At 34.2% G+C, this 25,574-nt stretch overlaps 2 protein-coding genes across 5 annotated transcripts in view; one reads left to right on the forward strand and one right to left on the reverse strand.

Annotated features, from left to right (window-relative positions):
* Positions 1-25,574, forward strand: part of LOC144444508 (small ribosomal subunit protein eS8-like) — a 141,621-nt gene that overhangs the window by 38,873 nt on the left and 77,174 nt on the right. The window lies entirely within an intron of this gene.
* LOC144444505 (rho GTPase-activating protein 18-like) overlaps positions 1-25,574 on the reverse strand; it is a 34,730-nt gene that overhangs the window by 913 nt on the left and 8,243 nt on the right. The window contains exons 1-16 of one of the 4 annotated variants that reach the window (XM_078133942.1): positions 13,294-13,460; positions 12,081-12,146; positions 11,131-11,294; positions 10,644-10,788; positions 8,644-8,771; positions 7,746-7,799; positions 7,041-7,209; positions 6,166-6,257; positions 5,522-5,599; positions 4,378-4,543; positions 3,510-3,592; positions 2,473-2,676; positions 1,790-1,876; positions 1,434-1,484; positions 669-814; positions 429-496 (exon numbers count right to left, since the gene is read on the reverse strand). In XM_078133942.1, the coding sequence (XP_077990068.1) occupies positions 429-496; positions 669-814; positions 1,434-1,484; positions 1,790-1,876; positions 2,473-2,676; positions 3,510-3,592; positions 4,378-4,543; positions 5,522-5,599; positions 6,166-6,257; positions 7,041-7,209; positions 7,746-7,799; positions 8,644-8,771; positions 10,644-10,788; positions 11,131-11,294; positions 12,081-12,146; positions 13,294-13,321 (1,729 nt within the window). In that variant the 5' untranslated portion in view covers positions 13,322-13,460. Of the gene's footprint in view, positions 1-428; positions 497-668; positions 815-1,433; positions 1,485-1,789; positions 1,877-2,472; positions 2,677-3,509; positions 3,593-4,377; positions 4,544-5,521; positions 5,600-6,165; positions 6,258-7,040; positions 7,210-7,745; positions 7,800-8,643; positions 8,772-10,643; positions 10,791-11,117; positions 11,295-12,080; positions 12,147-12,317; positions 12,448-13,293; positions 13,461-25,574 lie in introns of those variants that run through there. The other 3 variants (XM_078133941.1, XM_078133939.1, XM_078133940.1) reach the window with 3 other exon arrangements.

Below are 25,574 nucleotides of genomic sequence, written 5' to 3' on the forward strand. Positions count from 1 at the left end.
CTGTATGCCCTACCATCCACTGTGAGGCCATTGGTTCTGTCATTATACTGTTATTTTGACTACATAATGACTGATTTGCATATATTATTTGATCACTTTGCCTTGCATGATAAATCAATGAATAACTGCTTTGTCTTGTCACATCATATAACATCCTACCACATTTTAATGCAAGAATTTCGCACATCCAGACACACAAATATTTCTCCATGCCTATAGCACTACTGAGCTAGCATTCTGAGTGTTAAAACACCCACCCACCTCCCACATTAAGACCTAATGATGTTATCACTAACTTCCAACATTAAGGCTTACCAATGTTACCACCAACTTCCCACATTAAGACTTACCAACTTCCCAGCTTAATGTTACCACTAACTTCCCACATTTAAGACTTACATGTACCAACTTCCAATATTAAGACTTACCAATGTTACCGCCAACCTCCCATAAACATATATCAGCCAGTGAGCTACTACCATTATGGTTGTTAAAACTGAAAGGAAATGGAAGTACAGTAAATAACAAAATTATCAAAATCAAATTCAATTGGTATTGACATGACAGTAAAACATCATATCAGTTAGTCTACTATAAATACTCTGATGATACAATGCTTTGTCAATTATTTAAAGGTAAAAATAACATAGATATTTAATTCTACTTACCATTCAGCCTCCAAGGTAGAGAAGCTACTCTTGTGAAATTTAGCGACAACATCTCCAGCAGTTGTACTCTCTGTAAGCTGCATTGTTATACTAATTTTTGTAAATTCTGGGGCATGAAGTCTTATCACACCAGCTTGGTAATCACCCTGTGATAAAAACAACGATATGTTGTGATTTAGTCTTGGTAGTCAACAGTCACTGAGCCTTTCTCCTGGTGTTCTAAGTGACTTAATACAGGCCAGGGTTTCAATTCCCAGGTTGTCTCCTGGAGTTCTATGTGACTTAAAGGCCAGGGTTTCAATCCCAGGTTGTCTCCTGGAGTTCTATGTGACTTAAAGGCCAGGGTTTCAATCCCAGGTTGTCTGCTGGAGTTCTATGTGACTTAAAGGCCAGGGTTTCAATCCTAGGTTGTCTCCTGGAGTTGTGTGTGACTTAAAGGCCAGGGTTTCAATCCCAGGTTGTCTGCTGGAGTTGTGTGTGACTTGATTTGCCAACATGTCATCATACACACCATGCATGTTATTTCAAATAGTCTCAGTTTTGAAATAATCTGGAGAAATTGATAAGTTCCACCAAAAACCAGCAGTATGTCAGATTATCCAATTATTCAAATGAAGTCATTTCATATGCAAATATGCAATGCCAACACAACAGAAGATCATTATTATACAAAAACACTTGTAATGAGACTTGGACTGGATAGAACAGCTTCATGCATGTAGTTTGGTAATAAATAGAAAGAAAACAAGATTTCTGAATTGTTACCTTTTTACTGCCGTCTTCCTTTCCTTTTCTACTGTGAAAGAAATTCATAGACTGAAAGAGAATAGATATTTAGTTTATTATACTTATATCAAATGTTATGATGTGATATGACTATTTCCTTTATTATGGAGAAGAAAGAGACGTGGAACGTTGAATGCTTATATTTGGACACTGAGGAGATCTTGAATGCACCAAATGTTTTATACTTAAGCAATAAACCACCCCTGGGAAAGGTATGCCAAGAGGTTTTGACCAGTGAACGAAATATATGCACGAGCGATAGCGAGTGCATATATTGACTTTTACCTAAGTGGTAACTTAGGTAAAAGTCACTGCAAGAGAGAGTGGTAACTTACATATTTTGAATCTCTAGACTTTTTATTTTCAGTTCTTCTGGCAGTTTCATTGACATGCCTTAATTGTAGAACCATGAAAGACGGTACCTGGATTTGATGAAAAATTAATCAAATATTAAATATACGAATTCTGGATTAAAATAAGTATATTCCTATATTCAAGATTTTGTCTTAGCTTGTAAATACTATTAAACAATATATCAGGATCACACAAGGTTTCATGTTGAGATAGACAAAATAAAGATAACATACAAACATCGCTTACACAGTGTCTACTCTGTAAATTGTTAATGATAACAAAAACAAATACAGATGTAACAAAACACAGAGCAGACACTGCATAAGGGGTGTTTGTGTGTTATCTCTATTGTGTCTATGTTAACATGAAACCTTGTGATCAGTAGTCTGACAGATCTAGATACATCATTTAATAGCATCTGCAAGCTAAGATGAAATCTCCTGTTAAACATCACTTAACATTACACTTTGGCAGTCAAACTGCCTCATGTTGAAAATGAGAACTTTAAATTTTGTGTCATCTTCACTTTCCTAACATCATTAACTATCACACTTTGAGGGTCATAACATCTGCTTTGGAAAAAGAAAACTTTCAAACATACTGCAACTGCAAGTATATTCAACAGCATTTTCTGTCTTGATAACATATCAGACATCAAACTTACCATCCACAGGACGTCTTGGTAATTGATCAGCATCCTTACTACATTGGACGTCCCGGCAGCCATCTGCATTTCTAAAGTGTCCATAGATTTAGTGTATGACTTGACTACGAATAAATTAGGTGCTATAATCATAGCAACATTAATTACTGACATCTTGTTTTGACATTCTCTGGCTACCAATTTACTTAGGAATTGAAGCAAACGCTGAAAAATAAAGGAAAAAGAACATTTTGTTAATGGTACAATTTAAATACATGTTACCACAATATCAACTTTCCCCTTCATGAAATTGCTAGGAATCTGAGCTCCTAACACATATTCTATATCCTTGTTAATTCCCGTCAGACTGAATGATTTTGAAATAATGTTATCTCTATTGATAGACATGATATGATACCTTACAATGAGGATTTAGAAATAAGTGTCAATTAACATTGATGTCTTGCAACAATGTTTCTGTTACGCCCCCCTTCAGGTATACAGTACTGGTTGTAATGTAAACATGGAAGTTGTCAATTTAATCAAAAACAATGGAAATAGTAGACTCTTACACTTGATATGGTAATATGAATACTATAAACATGTGCTACATATTTGCTGCATATTTGCAGCACAGTGGAAATTCTTAATAGTTTATACTGTTAACATTAACAGCAACCTCCAGTCTCAATTTCATGAAAAACATAAGTTGTGAATCAGTAACTTAAAGATAATTGCAATTAACTTTCACCATAATGTTGCCCCCATTATTTACCTAACATATTACTGTATAGACATAAGTAAACTCAGTAATAAAGTTTAAACTTCACAACCCTGTATAAAAAAAGTTATGTACTGTAATATTCATATGCTCCGAGACTCAACAGAGTTCCTGATCACATGATCGCCCATACACTGTATATATATATGCAGATACATAAATCTCAATGGAGTTCCTGATCATGTAATCATCCATTCACTGTATACATATATGCACATACATAAGTCTATAAATTAAGTTTGCACAATTTCTGTCAATGATTTCATTATTTTCCTACCTTCAATGTGTTTCTGTAAACTTTGGGTAAAATTAAGATTAACAAATTCAAAGCCTGTATTTGTTGCTTTCTGTCAGGCATACCTAAAAGGAAAGAAGAACAATTTTATATTATTCAACATCATGCATAATGTAATTTGTGATGAGAAAGTTTAATGTACAGTTTCAGTTCTGGAATTAAATTCTGATTTTCTGTGATTACATATTAATGGATGAGAATTGGGTATTTATTTTGGATTTTTCATTTATAAAACAACTTTAGTATGTTTTTCTACTTCAAAAAATCAATGTGAAATAACATATACCAAGTCCTCGTTTGTAACTCAATAAATTGCAAAACATTAAAAAAGATGACTGATGTATAAAATGTTTGCTATTATAGCGTACAATAACAAAGGTTTTATACTTTTTATAATTTATTGAGTTATAAAAAAGGACTTGCTGTATGTTACTTCACTTTTTTCATGTAGAAAAACATAGTAATGTTGCTTCATAAAGTAGAATTCCAAAATAAATACCCTAATTCTAATCTGGACCATATGGCCACTAGCTTGTATGATTTTATATTGACAAATAAATTACAATAAAGGGCATACAGGTATTACTACCAACAGCTTTAATCTGTGACATATTGCAAAGCAGTGTGCTAACTCTGTAACTACACATATACGGTGAAATAAGACAAATTATTTCCAGCTCAGTAACATATATTTTTTTGTAATCTGAAACCTATTATGCAATAATACACGACTTCAAAGAGTTACAGGACCTCTATTTCTCTGCCTTTTTTTTCCATTCTGATTTTGAATCTTGGCTCAACAAACAAGACACGAATATTGAATTGAAAAATGAAAAAACAGCTTTCTTACTTTCTACCATTGCAAATGCCTGAATATATTCCATTGTAAGTAGTGGAACTGGTAATTCCCGTAGAAACTGTTTCAGTAGTCCAGCCACGTCATGTCCACGGTAATTTTTGAAATCAAACTCCAGACAGCCATTAAGATATTGTGATTCTAAGTCTTTCTTTAGTGTCTGTAAATTTAAGTTAACCAATAAATATGTCAAACTAGAAGGCATAGAGGTCAAATGCCAAACTAGAAGGTGAGGTCACAGGTCAAACTACAGGCGTAAAGGTCAAATGCTTATTGTAAATCATTACATACTTTTTTTTAGATTTATTTATTTGGCAATAGAATATAGTAAAAATATATGTAAAATACTGCCAAGGATAACATAAGAAAGTAATTAATATTTATTTCTGTGGTTGTCAATTTCAAAAATTTAAATGGCAGTAGGCAACACAGAAATCATTTTTTTTCACTGTTTCCTAAGTCATCAAATGATCTTTCCAAAAGGCTGCATGTTATACCCTGACAGCTACTAAACCTATGGTAGTTGTTTGTACAAAGCTCAGTGAAGTGTAAAATGGGACATTATTCTCAACCTATAGTAAAGCAGTAACTGAGATTTCAGCTTACTAACACAAACACACATTATTATTGTTCAATGTGGTAGACTACACAAATGGATGACAGCAGTTGTGTGGATTTAATCTGCCTGTACACAAGATTGTGTAAACATTGGAAGTCCCCCAAAAATACACAGGAAGATCATGAAAATGATCAGAAATCATAAAGTAATAAAGTAATCATAAGTCATCAGAAATGCCACCCTACTGTGAGTATGATTAAACCAACATCCATTCAATGGTATGTACAACAATTGTTTTAGTTTGAGTCTAACATAGTAAGCCGAATTCCTGATTGCCACTGTCTTGAAATGTAAAATTTAGCAATTCAAAGTTTGAGATTATAGAGTCTTCAACTAGTTCTCAAACACTAATTCTCACTAATTACTAGACTGGTCTGTTGTATTCATGTACAAGAAGGTATTTTAGCCACTACTTATTTTTGTGTTTTTGTCTTCCAGTGAAATATAAAGTGAAAATAAGTCTTTAGCAAAATTTCCTGCTTTTCATAGAACTGACTAGACAATTAAAAGACAATGTACCTTCATTCTCGCCGTTGACCCAGGAACACGTAAAATGCCTTCATCATTTAAACACCCTTCTTCTAGGTATTCCAGCATCTGTTGTTAACAAAATCATGAATTATATATTTAATATAGTTTTTAACTTTTTTATCAATTAGATTTATTAAATATAAATCTGTTTATTAATTTGGTATCTACAAAGACATGAAAATTGGGTCATACACAAAAATCAATTTGAAATACTACATTTATTAGGGCATTATGCAAATTTGTGTTGGGAATATCACCACCTGCTATTGTATCTATATATCATGTTGTATCATTTTGTAACAATAAGTTGATAATAGCTCATTACATCTGCTTTGTTAACCATGACTATGTTTACTGTGACTAATTTACATATTCTATCAGCCCTCCATCTGGCTATGACTGCAACAATTCATCTTCAAATCAGCCATAGTCTTTCTTTTGGTTACTATTCTAATTAGTTCATCTACATATAAATACCAGTCTACCATCTGGCCATCCATTCAAATTAACCTACAACTCAGCTACATAATTAGTATTACACTACCATCTGGTTACTACAGCTCATTTACATATTAGCATTACACTATCATCTGGTTACTATAGCTCATTTACATATTAGCATTTAAGATCACCTGTTGAAATAGTAGTGGTGTTCTTGTATTTGGCACTCTCTTCCTGTCATTTTCAACAAGTAATGGCAAAGGTACACCAAATAATCCACTCTCTGGAATGAAGGAATAAAAATTACAGTATGATTTGAACTGACAAACATTAGGATTTTTGAGCTGAACCTGAGAAACAAACAAGTCTTTCTCAACACCTATACTACATGATCCATCAGGATTGTTCAGCCAAAACACTTCTATGGCATAAGATAAGACAAACAGGAATCCTCCTAGGGAATATCCATGAAAACAGTTACAAACAGTGTGTTTTTCCTATATACTTGTGCCCCAGTGCAGGCATGGGTATTATATTTTGATTGGTAGTTACTAATGAGGATATCAACCAATCAGGACGTCAATGGAAAATCACTGAGGCACAAGTATCAGCTATGTGTCAAAGTCATTCTACAGTAATTTGAGTGCCTGTGAATGCATTATGTCATCCACACAGGAGTGATTAGACCCAGACAATCAAACCAATAACATGACCCCTGGGACCTAGACAATCATAACAATAACATGACCCCTGACTGTGAACACAGTGATAAGGACAGTGACCTTGTACAAGTGATCAAGAAATAGATATAGGGTATCAAAGTAAACTCATTTTGACCTTGTTGATACAAGAGGGACTAGGTTTCTATTGCTGGCTAGAGTTTACATGAAGAAGACCTCCAGTGTGATGTCGAAACATTGGTATCATGATAAAACAAATACTTAAATGGTAAACAACCACAATTGTGTTTTTCTGTCAATCTCAAGTAAGCTCATTGCTGTAGCCAAGACAAACCCAACCCAACATATGTGTATTCAGTCCATCCAACTTGCATGATAACACTCACCTTTGACCTTCCTCTTGCCTGATTTTCTCATTGGCCTTACACTGAGTGAATAATTATCAAACATGGCTGTCAACTCTATCAATGCTAGTGAGCGAATTTTCTCAATATCTTTCACTCCCAAATTATCAATAGGAGTCAGGCCTAGCTTATCTTGAATTATTGTAACATTCTGAAAGATAGAAATTAAGAATTCAGTATTCAAAAGATTGATGTAAACACATCTAATGTTAAAATATAAACTATAATCATGAAAGTGATAATATGTCTCTCTGTAATCAGGAAATAAGGGAATCCTGTACAGTAATGTTGAAAGACACCAGTGTCATCACAATCCACAGAGAGCAAGAATAGTGTTCTGTTCAATGGTGAACAGTTTAACAACCCTGATATAAGCAAACAACCCATTTTTCAACAACAACAACAACAACAACAACAACAACAACAACAACAACAACAACATTTCAAACCCTGTATGGATTTTTACAAGATTTGGTGCTTCATACATCACTGAAGAACACAGTACAAGTATTGTACTAAGCATTCATGTATGGATGTTAAAATTGCACTTTTCTCTTCTCTTTTGCTAAACAAAAGTTCTACATTCCATTCAGGTTAACAACATCATAAATAGTTCCCTGTATATTTTCCCTGCCTAGTTGAAATAAACAGCGCCCTCTAGTGGCCATCTTGACCTCAAATACTTACTGGCAATGTTGAGGGTGATCCATTACTGGACGGTAGCTCCTCTAGTCGAATATTCTGTAACAGAGAAAAAAAATGGCACATAATGTATGAACTCTGATTTTAAAATGGCAATTGTTAACTCCCAGTGTATGGTACTAGACCCTCACAAAACCACAGTTAAAGGAAAACCTGCAACTTTGAAGGATCATATGACTTTTTGAGGATAGCGACTTATCAAGTGGATAATTATGCATTATGAAATATACAATGAAAACTACTCATTCTGGGAATTGAAACTGTGACATCTTTACATGACTGTCATTTGTTCTTTTCTCGCATTCACATCAAAACACCACATGTATCTACGAGAAGCAGACCACTGAAATATGTTGTGTCATTAAATTTGCCAAATGATGTGAAGTCTAAAGAAGTTATAAAGCATGTACACTTCATATTTTGAACTTGTATCCTCATGCGTAAATCTGCACTACATACATTTTTAATATCAACTGTATGAGGGCGCTATACTGCCTGTGAATATCCATGTCCTATCATCATGTTGCTGGACACTTCAGATAGCTTGATTTGTTTTTGGTAAAACAGTCAATTTATATTTTTCAGGGTGCAGTATTCTATATAAATAGTATGCAAGGGTCTATATCATTATATGAATTCATATTTCTTTTGTGATAGCATAAAACAAGTAAATAAAACTCTAGTTGTTGTCAAAGAGTCTAGCTGTTAGCCTGTTGGGTATTCTTTTGATATTAAGCGATTGAAGGTTGCATTACACCAAAAGGGCTCATCTAGGGTGTTAAAACACCAGAGGTATTATCAAACAGGTTTTGTTCAGCAACCTCCAAGCACAGATCTGAGGTCTTGTTACACGACTAAGTGTCAACATATATCATTCACTTACCAATTTGGCTTCTCTAGATCTTCTACCATTTGTATCAATGGTTGTATTTCCTAACACGACTTCACTGGTGTATGTCTTTGGCACATCCATGGGCAGTGTATGTGTTAAACTTAAAGTCTTTATACCCGCTGTAGAACACAAAGAACACAGACTGTCATCCATCTCAACAAAACAAGTCAAACTACATGTATTTACGTCTAAATGCTGTTTCTGAGAAGTACCCCAAGTGGCAAAATGATACTATCTGTTTTCATCCAAATTACAGGAATACACCATATGACCAGAACTCAAAGGGAGGTAATTTAGTCAATCAGTGTTTACATATACAAGTTCTGTCAATTAGGCCAAACTGATGAAAGGGAGGACGGTCTTTACATGTTTACATCAACAAGTTATTGCCGATTATCCAAAACTGCTGAGAGGGAGGGACATGTTTACATCAACAAATTATTGCCGATTAATTATCAAAACTGAATGGGGAGGGTTATGATTTGGGTCAGTTAGTGTTTACATGTACAAGTACATGCCAATTATCCAAAACTGCTGAGAGGGAGGGAAGTGTTTATATAAACAAATTATTGTCTACTAAATTAGTAGTAATTATCAAAATTGAATGGGAGGGCTATGATTTGGGTCAGTTATTTAGTGTTTACATGTATAAGTTCTGCCAATTAGATCAAACTGCTGAGAGGGAGGGAAGTGTTTATATAAACAAATTATTGCCTACTAATTTAGTAGTAATTATCAAAGTTGACTGGGGAGGGTTATGATTTTGGTCAGTTTAATAGTGTTTACACGTAAGTTCTGCCAATTATCAAAATCTACTGAATTCATGAAAAGTTACAACCTACTATTTATCAAAATAAGACCGACCATGATTTTGGTTGAATAATCATTTTAGTATTTACTTATTACCTTAATTGGACAAATTACTGTCAATTATCCAGACTCCCTAGGAGGGATGTGATTGGAGTTGGCTAATTAATTAATCAGTTCAGTGAAACTAACACAGCAAATCTTGCATGTAATTACCAAATACACCACATAGCCATGTTTTATATCAACAGTCACAATCTTTCTACTTGAATTAACACACAACATGTCAATTACATATACTATAGTAAGTGTTCAGTGAGTCTGAGATGAATTAAGAAATTGGAAGGTGTGAGACCTGTGGCCACAACTTGAAATCTACTATCACAATCTTGTGATGTGAATGAACATACAGCATACCTATTACATGTATGAAGTGAAGAATTTAATATAAAGAATTTCGAAGGTGTCAGATGTGAAGTTGAAATCTAGTCATAATCTTTCTACTACACTGTAAGATATGTTGTGTTGCTCAGCCTTCACCGGCCTGCTCTGTGAAAGAGGTTGACTGATGTGTGAGGGCACCCTCTCATGGCGTACCTTACAGACTATCTTTGCACAAGAATAAACCTGTTGCCAGTTCCAAAATGCATTGCACGTCTCTCCATACAATGTCATGTATTGTGTATGCACTGAGGGGTTTGCACGCGCTACTCAGGGGAATGTTTGTCAACTGACCGTACCTGAGTTCACCCGTAAAATCACTGTCTGTCATTGTTGTCGTTCAGTCTTTATTCTTAAAATCACTCATAATTGAAGAGGTCAACATGTCTTTCCATCATTTCCTGATGAAATGTTATTTTACACCTAATAAAGACTAAATGTAACAACTTAAGCGACGTCATCTTGCGAAATGCATCTTAGAACCGGAAATTCGACTATGAACACACAATAAGTATATTACATGTTACCAGTAGTATGTGAGGGCTCATAGGAAGAAATTAGAAGTTATGAGTTTGAAAATTAATTAAAATCCATAATTACACTCCTTCTACTACAATAAAGACACAGGATGCCAGTTACATGTATATGTAGAAATAACAAGATGTGAGACTAAGCTGACATGTTAATCTCATCAATTATGACAAATGTTTTTGAGTATGATGTCATTTTTGATGTATACTAACCTGTTGTGATTTCAGCTATACCAGTGTCAATTCCAGTTTCTTTGGTTTTGATCAGTGATCTGTTACTCATAAAGCCTTCTGGGAGAGTACGACTTCTCCTGTGTTGCCGCGACTCTCGTCTAGCAGAATGGTCTTGAAGTGACCCCTGCATGATAATACAAAACACACATGTCATTACAACATATGTTTGAAAAAAATACACTTAATATTCAATTCAATGTAGATTAGGTAGCTTTTTTTCAATTGTTTATTTTGTAACTAATGATCAACATTTCAACTTCTTCTACATCCCCATTGTACACGACACCTATGTATTTTTTTTTTTGCATTAGAAGTTGTCTGAGGGTGTGTATTAAATGTCATGTCACATGAGTGAAACACCAAGCCTACATCATTTTAGCTGTAAATGTCATGTCACATGAGTGAAACACCAAGCCTACATCATTTTAGCTGTAATGTTAGTCTCACAAGTAGCCAAATAACTTACCTGTGCTGTAAATACATCTCTTACATCCGGTAATGTCGCTGACCTTAATCGTTTGCGTAGTGTGGCATTTAATGTGTTCACCCGTTTGTGTACTGCTTCTGCCTGTGCTCTGGTTAGTGATGAGGTAACACTTTCTAAAACTTCCTCTCCGAGTTCTTTCCCCTCTGAAATATAACAAATATTTGGTGAAGACACATACAAAGTTTTATCATCAGAAAGTTAATCTTACCGTAAATGATTGTACACTCACACTTATTTGCTGTTACAGGGGATATCAATAATCATTTACTAAAACGCTGTCAGGTGATCACATACAGTTGCCACCTGACTGAGGCTGCATTTATATGACAATATTTTCAAATAAAAATAAAAAATTGTTTCAGAGCTTTGATGTGTTTTCATGTGTTTACACGATAGGATAACAAATGTGTTTTGACCGTTTACATGGAAACACAGATGACAGAAAAAATTGAGAAAGATGCTGTTGAACACATACAAACCTAACAAAATGGCTTTATTGTGAATTACGTATTTCATCGATGGGGTCATTCATGAGGTCACATATGTGTGTTTTTTATTGTTGTGTTTTCGGTTGTTTACATGACTCCATTTTTGAATCTTTTCATTTTCAGCAATTTACACAATACAATGTACTCTGTTTTCGAATAAAACAGATCATTTTGAAAACAATCTACTTTTGGCCGGCAGCATTTTCAAATTGATGCATTTTCGTGTGGGTTTGGTATCTCCATGTAAACACCAGGTGCAAACGTAAGACAATAGTCGCATTGCATTTTAAAATGTCACCATGCAAACAGAGCCTGAAAGGTGGCCAACCACAATACTTGTAACATTTATAGTGTTTCAAATACAAACTACAACCTAGGAGTCAAACATCAGTTTTTATTCTGTAAATTATAAATCATTTACAGAAATATTATTCTTCATACCTTCAAATTTGGATGCTAGGTCCTGAAATCCTGCTTCTTTCAACCATTCCACTTCTTCTTCACCCTCTGAAAATACAAACAAAAACAAATACATGTACATGGTGTCAATTTAAACTGGTTACCCGACAAAAATATCTAAATAAGGTATATGGTAAATAAGAGTATAATTTTGTTCTATATTTATTTCCCTTGCCTCTGTTACAAGGATTCAAAAAACCTGTGACAAAATATCTTCACCTTGCCTAGAATTCAGATGAATGGGGATTTTGGATTTTGATTTCTCCATGTGGAATAACGAATTCAACACCCCCATTTGTATGGATCAATTCTAGGCTACTATTCCCCAAGCAATTTACTCTCTTCAGAAACTGACTTGAATACAGAACTATGTATGGGACTGCAGTTGTTTTGTATGGTTTTCTATTCATAAAGCTAATATGGATGATACAATGATGTCATATGAGGAGAAAGTAGATGCTATTTATAGAAATGACTAAGGAGATGACACATCTCAACATTATACTTCAAAACCATTCACTTCCTCTACTTAAGCACAGTATTAAATTCAATCGTTTCCTTGAACTAAAACAACACTCACACTGATGACTCTAAAACTTGCCATTTCTGATTGCATACCAAATGTACTTTGATATTGATAAAAGGAAGACAAATATCATATCAGTTCAGAATAGCCACGAATCCATCCTATCCTATCCCTTTTTAGGATCATGTAAGACTGAATTCACTGATAACTTGAAAACCACATAAATCATAAAGTCCACCTTCAACAGTTATCACCAAGTATCTTACACTAACATTTAAACAGCAGTTACCTCAACTTCAAACTCCAATTTTAGCTTTTACCAGTGGTTAAAGAAAGAAAGAACTAACAATCTGTGTGATTCTGTTACTAGTATTAGGATGAAGTGAGACAGGAATTATGAAATTTGTTAAAACAACATAAGTACAGCTGTCAGCTCCAAAATGTACCATTAGCAGTATTAGTATTACAAACTCCATCTTTAGGTACTTCAACTTCAAACTCCATGTTTGACCTTTTCAGTGGCTGAGATGAAAACTGAAAAGAATCTCCTTGCTCGTTTTCAGGATGAAATAAGAACACAATCACAAGTTGTGCCAAAACAATGTAAAATGTAGTTGTTTGCCTCAAAAAAAGTCATCAGTATAGTATCTGTAAAATTAGAAACTCCACCTTCTGGTACTTCGACTTCACACTCCATTCCTGTCCTTTACCAGTGATTACAGAGAAAACAACTGAAGAATCCTTTTACAAACTCAGAAAAAGACACCAACAGTGACGATGGAGAAGCTGATGCACAGTGACGATGGAGAAGTCTGTATGATATCCTTCCTACTAACATGAAACTGTCACAAGTAAAACGTACTGTCACTTTTGTTTTGATTTATTGATAATATGATAGAACATAAAGACACATGTGGTGTATCAAATGTTGCCTTAACACATGTTCAATTTATAAACTCAATCATATACATTACTTGTTCTCTAAACAAGATAGGGCTTTACCCAGCTCTGACAGTAGACAAGTACAACATGTAGAAGTTATTCCCCAATAGTGACCTAAGGGGGCTTTGTCACTATGAGCCTAGTCACTCTTAGCGACAGAACCCCTAGGTCAAAAATATTTTCCAGCAGAATGAAAAAAAAATATTAGAAAATAACATAACCATACCAGTACTAGTAATATCAAAGAATAATCGGGGAAAGTGATGGAAATTTTGAACATTTTGACTCATATTTCGAACACAGCAGAACCAGGTGATGTTGACACTCGTCTTGACGCAGAAAGACCAGGATATAAATTCCATATTTTTTGTTCAACTTGGCTTGTGCATTATACAATGCATAATGTTAACCATCATTACATTCATAAAGTACTGTATTCTCTAAATCAGTTTTGTTTTCTAAAACACCATACAAATTACATATCACAATAAATGGTAATAACACCTTTCCCAGTCCAGGGAGGTTCCATTACTGACAATTAAACTTGGACATTTTGAAACCAGTGTAATAAATGTCCAATAAATGATCAATATGGTAAGACTGTCTTGTATTATATGAAAAAATAGAGTTCAATAACTAACTTGGAGTAAAACTCTTCCAAGTCCAACTAAGGCTATCCTTTTGGTATAATGGAATGTTCTCAACAATTACAATCCTGAACCCTCCTGTTCAGTACAATGGGATAGACTCAATGATATTGGAATCTTGAAATTACCCCTTTGATACAATGGAATATCTCATGTTGATGTTATCATCATGGATATCCATAAATTTCCCCTTTGGTATAATAGAATGTTCCCAGACAAACGAAACTTCCCCTTTGGTACAATAGAATGTTCCAGTAATGAAAGTAAAATACTGAAACTACCCATTCAGTGTAATGGAATAATCTCATGTGGGTATCCTGAAACATTGAAATTCCCTGTGTTACGATGGAATATTCTCATATAAGGAAATCAAAATACTTAAACTATCCCTGTTGTACAATGGAATGTTCTCAGAATGAAATTGAATCCTCACACTACCATCCCCCCACCCCCACGCACACCGCCACCCCCACCCACACCCCCTGTACAATATAATACAATACAATACAATACAATACAATACAATACAATACAATACAATACAATGCAATGATCTCTGAAATCAAAACCCTGCCACAACTCCTCCATAGTCTAGTTCCTATACAGTATTGTTATGATTCACTCACAGTTGGCATCCAGACTAACTCCTCCATTACAATGGAATGTTCAAAAAATGAAATTAACAAGCTGAATCGACCCATTAGGTACAATAGAATGATCTTCTGATCAACTTTACACATAAAATCCTGAAACTAGAAATGTACCCTATGATATATTGGAGTAATCAAGTTGAACTCATGATAAAATACAAGTCCTGATAGCCCTTTGACCTTTGGTAAAATGGAATAATATTTTGAAAAACTGACAATCGAAACTCTGACAATAAAACTAAAATGTGCACATACACATAAACAGACAATGACTGACTACAAAACAATGTACAATATTTGAATTCATTGTGGTGTTCTATCAATTATTAGATTAGTCAGATAATTACACAATCACAGCTATGTCCATTTATGCTTTGACATGTCCGGCATGTGCCATTGGTAAAACAATGCCACACAACAAAAAACATGTTTCTGACTATTTTTTTTATTGTTACCACATGTTGTAGTGGAAATGGAGTTCTGTGTCACTAAACAACAAGAAACTATACATTAATTACTAAATGCCAAAACTAATAACTTTGTAACATGTACTTTTACCTTCTACAGTGGGTATACTCCCTGTAGCCATGGTAACCTCCAGTCAAGTCATGTGGGGAATTTGACTGTCACCTCCCTTCATGCCTAGCATTTACTTAGTTAATTGTATTTATAAACTTTAATAAGTAAGCCAGAAAGCAGGTTCGAATTATGATTATTATCATTTTTTTTTAATTTGCTCGCTATGAGACACAATAGAGTCACCAAGTGATTAGAACCAATGAGGAGAATGAAGCATTAACACATGATTACCATATCATGTGATGAATGTGACTGTGTCTAATTTTAGGTTTGACTATACAAACATTAGGGAAATCCTTGTCTAGAGGGGGAAACTATAAATCTCTAAATCTCTATACAGTTCATAGCAATAAAAAAGGTGTCCATTCAATTCAACATACTGAAGTCTGGCCAGAAAATTCATAGATTTCGATTTGAAACATCAAATAAGAAATGGCTTGTCCCAAAGGAAATAATCTGTAGGAATATTGCCTGACACGACTGTCAACAAAACAAGTTTGGTTTTAATCATTCTGTGTTTGTGATTTTATTAAAACACACTTCTACTCTAGTCTAGCACTATCCTTCATTAAATCTTTCAGCTCTTAAAGACCACGTTGGCATTCAGACTACCTCTACCTTGTCTAGTTCCAAACTGGTACAGTATTATGTATTAAAAACTTCATTACTTTACCAATCTAGTCAAGGCAGTTGTTCAAGCACTTATTCTGTGCTCCCCCCAACCGTGTTCAAATAAAACATGATGACATCATCTCGTCCCCACATTATTTTATTTTAAACAACTGGAGGTGGAGTCGTGGTTGGACATTTGCATATCAATATCAGTGCAGTCCGATGAAGACAGCCTGTCAGTTTGTGATGAATTACTACTGACATGCACCCTTCGTGCTTCCCTCACTTTAGGGGAGCACCACAATTTAACACCTTTCGTAACTGCCTTGACTAGACTGGTAAAGTAATGAAGTTTTTAAAACATAATACTGTACCAGTTTGGAACTTGACTATTTCTACCCTAACCAAGCACAGAATTCGTGCAATTTTTTTTTATGGGAAAGTCTTAATTCTAAAGTTAAAATCGTTTATAAATTTTACTTCTACAAGTGTAAAAAAAATTATCATTGATATTATGCAAAATAATACAATTTTTTTTATTTAGAAGATTTTTTTATATTACAAAATCATAAGATATTGTAGTTATATTAATTTTGATACAGGAAAAATTTGGTGGAATGGTAATTTAGAATATGTCAGGCACAGACAATGCAATGGGGAAATTAGACACTTCTTGTAAATAACTCATACATTCGGACTGCCATATTCAGTGCAACTGTTCTTAACACCTTTCACAACAGATGAATATAGAAACATGACAACTCATAAAATACGTTAGTGGGGCTTACTTCCACAGAAAAAGCTTTTGAATGTACATATTCAGCTAAAAATAAATTGGCGCCAAAAAACATACAACTACAGTCTACATTTTGTAGAATTTTTATATGAAATTAAATTTAACAAATAAGCATTGCAGAGAATTGTTGTTGACAATAAAATGAAAACCAAGGACAACCATGGTGACGAGTATCCTTCATTACGTTGCCTAGCAACAAAGCCTATTTTTTTCTAATGACACTTATTCTTTTCTTTTCACTCATAATACTTCTGCAGACACATTTATGGATCTAATTATGTCTTGATCGATACTTCAACTCTCAGATTTCATGACGATATCCATGTATAATGTCATTAGGACTGTTGGTTTTCTGCTTCTATATCATACCATGTTCTGAGTCACAATGGCTTGAAATTACAACTGATGATTTGGATAATGGAATATTTCAAATCATAACATACTGTACAACGGTATAAAAATCAACCAAAATAAGCAGAGACTATTATTAAACATACATGTGTATGGTGTAAGTTTGGCAGGAGAAAAGGTTTTGTTAGAGTTCCAGAAGAGGTTTTTTTTTTCCACCCAATAATTTTAGCAGAGTGAAAAAGATACCGAACTCTCAAACCTTTAAAGACCTAGTTTGAATAAGGAACAAAATCTAGTTATGCGAAACTTGTCTGGCAGAACTAATAGAAAAAGATGGTTTAGAACAAATTAGTGTTCCTGTTCAATCCTTAGGATTCCAAGACTAGTTCCTGACGGACCATATTCCGTACTAAGTTATCTTCATATTATAATGTCTAGTCAATCCTGTTTCCGTAAGGTGTTCATATAAGCATGACAACGTCCTCGCGTCCTTGCTTCCCCATGTGATTTTAGTTTAAACAGACGGAGGTGGAGACCTGGTTGGACATTTACATATATAATCAGTCCTAGAAACATGAGAACGATGACAACAGCCTATCAATTTGTGATAGATTACTACTGACATGCACCATTCGCACTTCTCCCACCATGAGGTTGAACCACAATTAACGCCTTGAGTCACAGGATTGACTAGATGGTATAATATGAAGATAACGTAGTACAGAATACAGTCCGTCAGAAACTATAGGGTTCCATTTATAAGGTATAACTAATTGGAGAGCATGGGATTGAATCCCTGGCCTTTAAATGCAAACAGTAGAGCAATTCTAAATAAATTGGCCTATCTATTTACTGTCAATAGTCTTTGAGGAGACTGTGTACACTGGATAAATGGTGTGTATACACATGACACTTTAACATGATTAATATCTTTTGTCAACTAAGTGTACATTTGTCGGATTCTGATAGCATGTGATTATTTGGCAATCATACCATAAAAATGTCCCTATGTGAACAGTGTACATGTATGTATATATAAAATAAGTTAACAAAATGACAAAAAGTATTTTAAAAGATTCAAATAATTCAGTTATGGCTTCAAGATCTCTATTTCACTGACTGCATGGCCCTGAGACATAATAATTTGGAAGCTACATATTAGTCTACAAGGAAGTTGGAGGGGTTGTCAGTAGCCAAGCAGTTGTGTAAAACTCTTACCACTGCAGTTTGGGTTCAAATCCTGTTGGTACTATTAGCTAGATTTGATCAATTCAACCAAGTCTATCTATGTGAGAAGATCCTTGGAGGGTGTTATTCACATTGAGCCTACAAGTACTGAACATTGTAGGTTTTTGATGGCTATTTCTGTTTCCTCCTGTACTAAGATCACTAGAACATTGTAAGTTTTGATGGCTATTTCTGTTTCCTCCTGTACTAAGATCACTAGAACATTTGGGGTTGCGGAGTGGTGACTATAACATCAACTTGTACATGAACTAATACAGATTATTGCACTAACTATAATTACGGAAGGACAACTCAATGTACAAAAATCTGACACAGAAACATCTAAAACATTTCTTGGTCGTACAGAACACATACCTGAACGTGACCTCCACAGAAATTGAACTTTGTAGGCTTTGTGGACAGACATTGATGACACATAAAAAAATCACATCGTTCACCAACTAGTTTTCTTTCACTGATATAGAACCCTGGTGTACCAGAATACTGGACACCAGTTATAATGTAGTTAGCAGGCCTGCAGTAAATCTCACCACACTACGCTTACTAAAACACTATAAACTGGTGTGGTCTAGTCTACACCGACTCATTAGATTTTAACTGTTGTCAAACAAAGAACTAATAAAACACAGCACAAAACCTCTCAATGATGGGTGGGATAATAATGTGCCCACACATGAAAGGAATGTCATGATGACATAACAGTTATCCTTTTGTTTCCATGACAATGGCAACTAATACATTTCAATGAACATTCAGATATATAGATTTCCAATATGTGTTCCCGTAAACATATCACAATAAACCTGGAATTTTCGCTAAAGATCTATTTTCACTTATTACACTGGAAAACAAACAAGTACAAATAAGTACAAATGTAGTGACTGCCTTTTTGTACCAGTCTGGTAATTCATTAGCAAAAATTAGTCCTAGAGAACTATTTGAAAACTGTATAAATATAACATTTTCTAGAGGCTGAGTGGCAAAAATATCTACATGTAGGTTTATAGTATGATAGTAATATATTTATTTTGGGTCCGTTTGGAAACAAAGAAAACAGCTAGAAGCAATGTGGTATTGTAGTCTCTGCCAATGAGACACACCAATGGCAGAAAGCAATGTGGTACATCATATTGTGTCCTCTGCCAATGAGACACACCAATGGCAGAAAGCAATGTGATACATCATATTGTGTCCTCTGTCAATGAGACACACCAATGGCAGAAAGCAATGTGGTACATCATATTGTGTCCTCTGTCAATGAGAGACACCAATGGCAGAAAGCAATGTGATACATCATATTGTGTCCTCTGCCAATGAGACACACCAATGGCAGAAAGCAATGTGATACATCATATTGTGTCCTCTGTCAATGAGACACACCAATGGCAGAAAGTAATGTGGTACATCATATTGTGTCCTCTGTCAATGAGACACACCAATGGCAGAAAGCAATGTGGTACATCATATTGTGTCCTCTGTCAATGAGACACACCAATGGCAGAAAGTAATGTGGTACATCATATTGTGTCCTCTGCCAATGAGACACACCAATAGCAGAAAGTAATGTGGTACATCATATTGTGTCCTCTGCCAATGAGACACACCAATGGCAGAAAGCAATGTGGTACATCATATTGTGTCCTCTGTCAATGGGACACACCAATGGCAGAAAGCAATGTGGTACATCATATTGTGTCCTCTGTCAATGAGACACACCAATGGCAGAAAGCAATGTGGTACATCATATTGTGTCCTCTGTCAATGGGACACACCAATGGCAGAAAGCAATGTGGTACATCATATTGTGTCCTCTGTCAATGAGACACACCAATGGCAGAAAGTAATGTGATACATCATATTGTGTCCTCTGCCAATGAGACACACCAATGGCAGAAAGTAATGTGGTACATCATATTGTGTCCTCTGCCAATGAGACACACCAATGGCAGAAAGCAATGTGGTACATCATATTGTGTCCTCTGCCAATGAGACACACCAATGGCAGAAAGCAATGTGGTACATCATATTGTGTCCTCTGCCAATGAGACACACCAATGGCAGAAAGTAATGTGGTACATCATATTGTGTCCTCTGCCAATGAGACACACCAATGGCAGAAAGCAATGTGGTACATCATATTGTGTCCTCTGTCAATGAGACACACCAATGGCAGAAAGTAATCCTTATGACCCGTCACAATTTGGTGTTCCTGTACAATTTGATGAGTCTGTTCCATGTATCTCTTACTGTGTGGTGACTCACAACAAAACCTACTTTTTAGCATTTTAACTAACAACAAATTGTGTCTTCATTACATGATAGAGGGCTCAAGGGGCGAGCGAGATCTGGTCCAATTTGTAATATACATACAAAAATGGATGTATAATAATGTATTTCATGCATACTCTAGTAGTAGTCAACCATAATTTTAGTTGGGAACCTAAACATTTTTAAAATATTTCACGAACTCAGCTAGGATCACTACCACCTTACCACCTTTGACAAATATACATGTATAGGGAAGACAGACTTGTACTTCAGTTACCATAAAATTAACTTTCTATTCAGTGCAATGTCATGAATAGTTAAGACACTAGGTCCATAGCATTGCCTGTATAGATACAAACCTATGTGTGGGTGGGTGCATGATATCTGGATTTTTTGAGTAGTTAACATGAACACCTGTTCAAGGCTATGTGTGGGTGAAAACTGAATGGGTGTTTTAGATTAGAATTGTACTAGAATCCAGACTATATTCATTGTTAAATACAACGCCATCATCCTCTCATGCTGGCAACTCAATAGAAACACTTAAAATAGGGTATTGTACTAATATACTATGGATTAAGAGAGACTGAGAATAGAATGTCATGCAACAAAGTAACAAAAAATACTTTGTAGAATTGAACGGAACTGATTAGTCAAGATTGATGTACTGTGCACAGAATAGAATAGAGTAAACTTGACTAGACTAAAATAGCATTTGAAGAGAAAGATCTGGATAAAATTAGAATAGGAAGATACATCCGGATTAAGTACATGTAGAATAGAACAGAACTGCACAGCACAGAACAGAACAGCATAGCATAGCACAGAACAGAACAGAACAGAACAGAACAGAACAGAACAGAACAGAACAGAACAGAAAAGAACAGAAAAGAACATAACAGAACAGAACAGAATAGCATAGAATAGAACAGCATAGCACAGCATAGCATAGAACAGCACAGAACAGAACAGGATAGCACAGCAGTGAATACAACAGAACAGAAAAGAACAGAACAAAATAGGACAGAACAGCATAGTATACAATGTAGAACAGAACAGAACAAAACAGAACAGAATAGAATAGAATATAATATAAAAAACAGAACAGAACAGAACAGAATAGAATAGAACAGAATCGAACAGCATAGCATAGCACAGAATAGAAAGAACAGAGTATACCGTTTGGATACATACATTTGATAACTCTCCTTGTCATTGGATTTTGTAATCAAAATTTGAAATCAATTTTAGTAAATAATGTGAATACAAATTATCATATCCTCTTTGTTATAATAAGACAAATAACAGCATTCTGAAACTCTAAGTACTGTAATCCAAGTAGAGTACGGTTATTTCAAATGAACCAATGGAATAACAAGATGAATATAATAAAGCTAAATATAGCCAAATACTAAATATAAAATTTGTATTCTTTATCAATATTTGATAAACTTAAAATTATCAATATATTAATAGTTTAATCTGTTTTATCAATATATTATTACAATTTAATTATCAACAGTTAAAATAAACTATTTTTAATAACAGTAGAAATTCAGTAGAATTGTCGTATTGAAATGAGTGATATTACCATATGGTGACCTCTGCTGTCCTACTTTGCTAACAATAACACATCTACTGAATTCTATGAATTTTCTTTTATTGAAATACCAAAACGTGGCATTTCCATAGAGATTACGACAAATTTGATGACTTGAATTCTATTAATTTGTGATTTTTAGTATTAATAATGATAATAATAATAATAATGTTGTTTTTATATAACACTTTCCCACTCTGTGCTCAAAGAGTTTAAGAATTATTATTAATTTTGACCTTTATAATTATAAATATACAGAATTCTGCCAAAAAAAATGATTTCTGAAAAAAAATTAATATTTTGCTGGATACAATACACAGAAAATTTGTACACACTACAAAAGCTACATAAAATGTATGCCATTTTATAACAAGTAATATGTGAATGTTTTCAAATATGTTCAAAAATAATGATCAAATATTCAACAATGTTTACTCTACTCAAGACAATCAGCCGGCCAACATAAATTTAAAAAAAATATACATTTGTATATATAAATATGGTTTTGGCTTTAATTAAAAATGTTAGAATGTATAATTTTAGCAGAGAGTCAAAGAAGATACAAATTAGTAGTACTGGTATTATTTCTTTGTTATATCAGAAAAAAAAACATAAAAATTACAGCTTATTCTAAAAAGGGCTAGAAATTGCTTTATATTTATTTCAAGGCTCAACAAAACAGCAGAATTAAAACCACAAACAAAATGCATACATAATTATATATCTAATGGTTTCCATGGCAACATGCTAAATCACGTTTATGAATAAAGTAAATTGAGCAAAACAGGAACTAAAACCTATCTAATTTTGATTTATTTAAAATGTAATCAAAGGTCAAGATACGGAATATTCAATATTTAAAAAAAATACCTTATAAAATTAAATCTGCACTAAATTCATAAATATTGCCAAATTATTACTCTTATGGAATGTATTTATATCATAAAAATCCATATTTGTCAATGATGAGTCAAATAGCTTACCAATGGTACATGTATGCATGTAAATATAAATATAGACACAGTGTACTGTATACATGCACTAGAGTACAGACATACATGTATGGTTAGTTATTCAAAGTATTTTAATATTTTCATAAATGGCTGCCGGGGTGATAGTAATGAAAATAGCTACATGTAGAATACAAAGAAGGAATGCCTAGGAAAGATTAAATACTAGTAGTTCATATTTATGAAGTGCCTTTCACAATTGATGATGTGATCATAGCAGATTTATAACATCACAGTAGCCTAACATGATGTATGGATACGTACTAAACTCCCAATGCAATGGACGTCATGATCATCGCACTATATAAACCTAGAGACCTATAGTATGAACATCAAAGTGGCCTAACATGATGTACTCAACTTCCAATGGATGTCATGATCATAGCACTATATAAACCTAGAGACCTAAACATCACAGTGGCCTAACATGATGTACTGTACTCAACTCCCCGGGGAGCATACAATCCATTGCAGTCTTTGTAAGCGTTCTGGATCAAAGAATACATATATATAATAACCTGTATCCTACCAGGTTCTCCACTATACAGCTGGGTTGGCATGGGTTTTGTTTTCAATAATAATTATTATATTATAGCATTACCAATTCCAGTGAATTTTGTGACGTCAACGCTGTACATTATTACTGATAATGTACTCCGTTATTGGGCATCGCGGCCCCGGAACGAGCATAACAATACAAGCTTATTTGTTCTGTTTCTTCATACGACTAGGTATCTTTTCGAAATGTATGTTGTTACTTATGATTGTCATTTCCACTGTTTAAAAATACAACGCATTCATGAAACAAATTTGTGTTCACAGCAGTTCATTGAAGTGTATATGTGTGTGTACGTACGTGTTACGTACGTGTGTCGCTATGATTAGTATTCAGCTTCCGGGCCGAACATGGCAGACGATGTTCAGCGCTGTGTATATTATACGTTGTTTTGCGTTTCTCGGTCTACAAATTCACTGGAATTGGCAAAACTATAAAATAATAACAATAATGTATGCCCTCCCAGTCCATAATGGACTCAAGCAAACTTTGCACTCCATAATGGGCTCGGCTGTCGCCTCGCTATGTCGTTCAAAGTTTGCTTTCGTCCATTATGGGCTGGGAGGGCGTACATTATTGTTTAAATAAAAACTGTTATAGGCAATAAATACTTCAGTTATGATAGTCTAGTTATTTTGTATTTAGGAGCAAACAGAGGTTTGCCATGAGTACTGTACATGTGTAGATAAAATATAAACTCTTATACTGTTATATAGGCAATAAAACACTTCATTCTAATGACACAAATGTATTCTGTAATTTAGTAAACTATAAACCATTTGCCATACAGATCTGTAGATGTTAATAATTATAAACTCTTAAACTACGCAATAAAATACTTCATTCTAATAACGGTCCATAAAAATGTCCTGTGTAGTCTATGCAAACTAATTGTAATGATTTGTCATGTAAGTACTATTTCAATAAAAAATTAATACAAACACTTATAGGCCCTTCCTTTTTAAGACAGCCCGTAAAAACATTAAAAATTCATCCTTTATTCTCCATGGCATCAAAACTGGCAAAAATAAAAACATATTTTCATTTTTAAGTACTAAGTGGAATCTTATATGATGTTTAAAAATTCTGATGGATTTTTTGAAAGTAAAGTTGATGACAACATAGAGATATTTATATAATGTATTTTGTAAATCCTTTATGATTTTTTCTATTCTCTCAATATTGCAATACATTCAATTTGACCAGCAGCCCCAATAATTAGTAATTCCTAATCCCTAAGATTGTAAAAGGGGACGGACTCGACTAGTTGCAAAGACAACTATTTTTCGTCTCCCTTTCCCAAGTTGAATACTTCATATATTGTAGAATTGTTATATATGTATATATATTTCTGGGAATGAAGATTCTTATTATTAGAGCAAGATACTTGTATTTACAGGATAATACTACTGTTTTTAATACACATGTTTCAAGAAAGGGACTAAGTCTGGACATAGACCCTTCACCAAGTGGGTGGAGGGTCTATGGTCTAGATGATGTATTCATCCTATTTCAAAATAGAAATAATATGAATGCATAAATCTTCTCTCTCTTTTCTTTAAATAACATTAATGATGACTCCTCAAAAATCACTTTCAACTGTCATACAACGTAAATATTCCCTTGTCCAACAAGAACAGAGCTCAAAAATCATTCCTCAAAAATCACTTTCAAATTTCATAAATACTTCC

This window comes from Glandiceps talaboti, chromosome 13 (genome assembly GCF_964340395.1).
Source record: "Glandiceps talaboti chromosome 13, keGlaTala1.1, whole genome shotgun sequence".
Taxonomy (NCBI): Eukaryota; Metazoa; Hemichordata; class Enteropneusta; family Spengelidae; genus Glandiceps; species Glandiceps talaboti.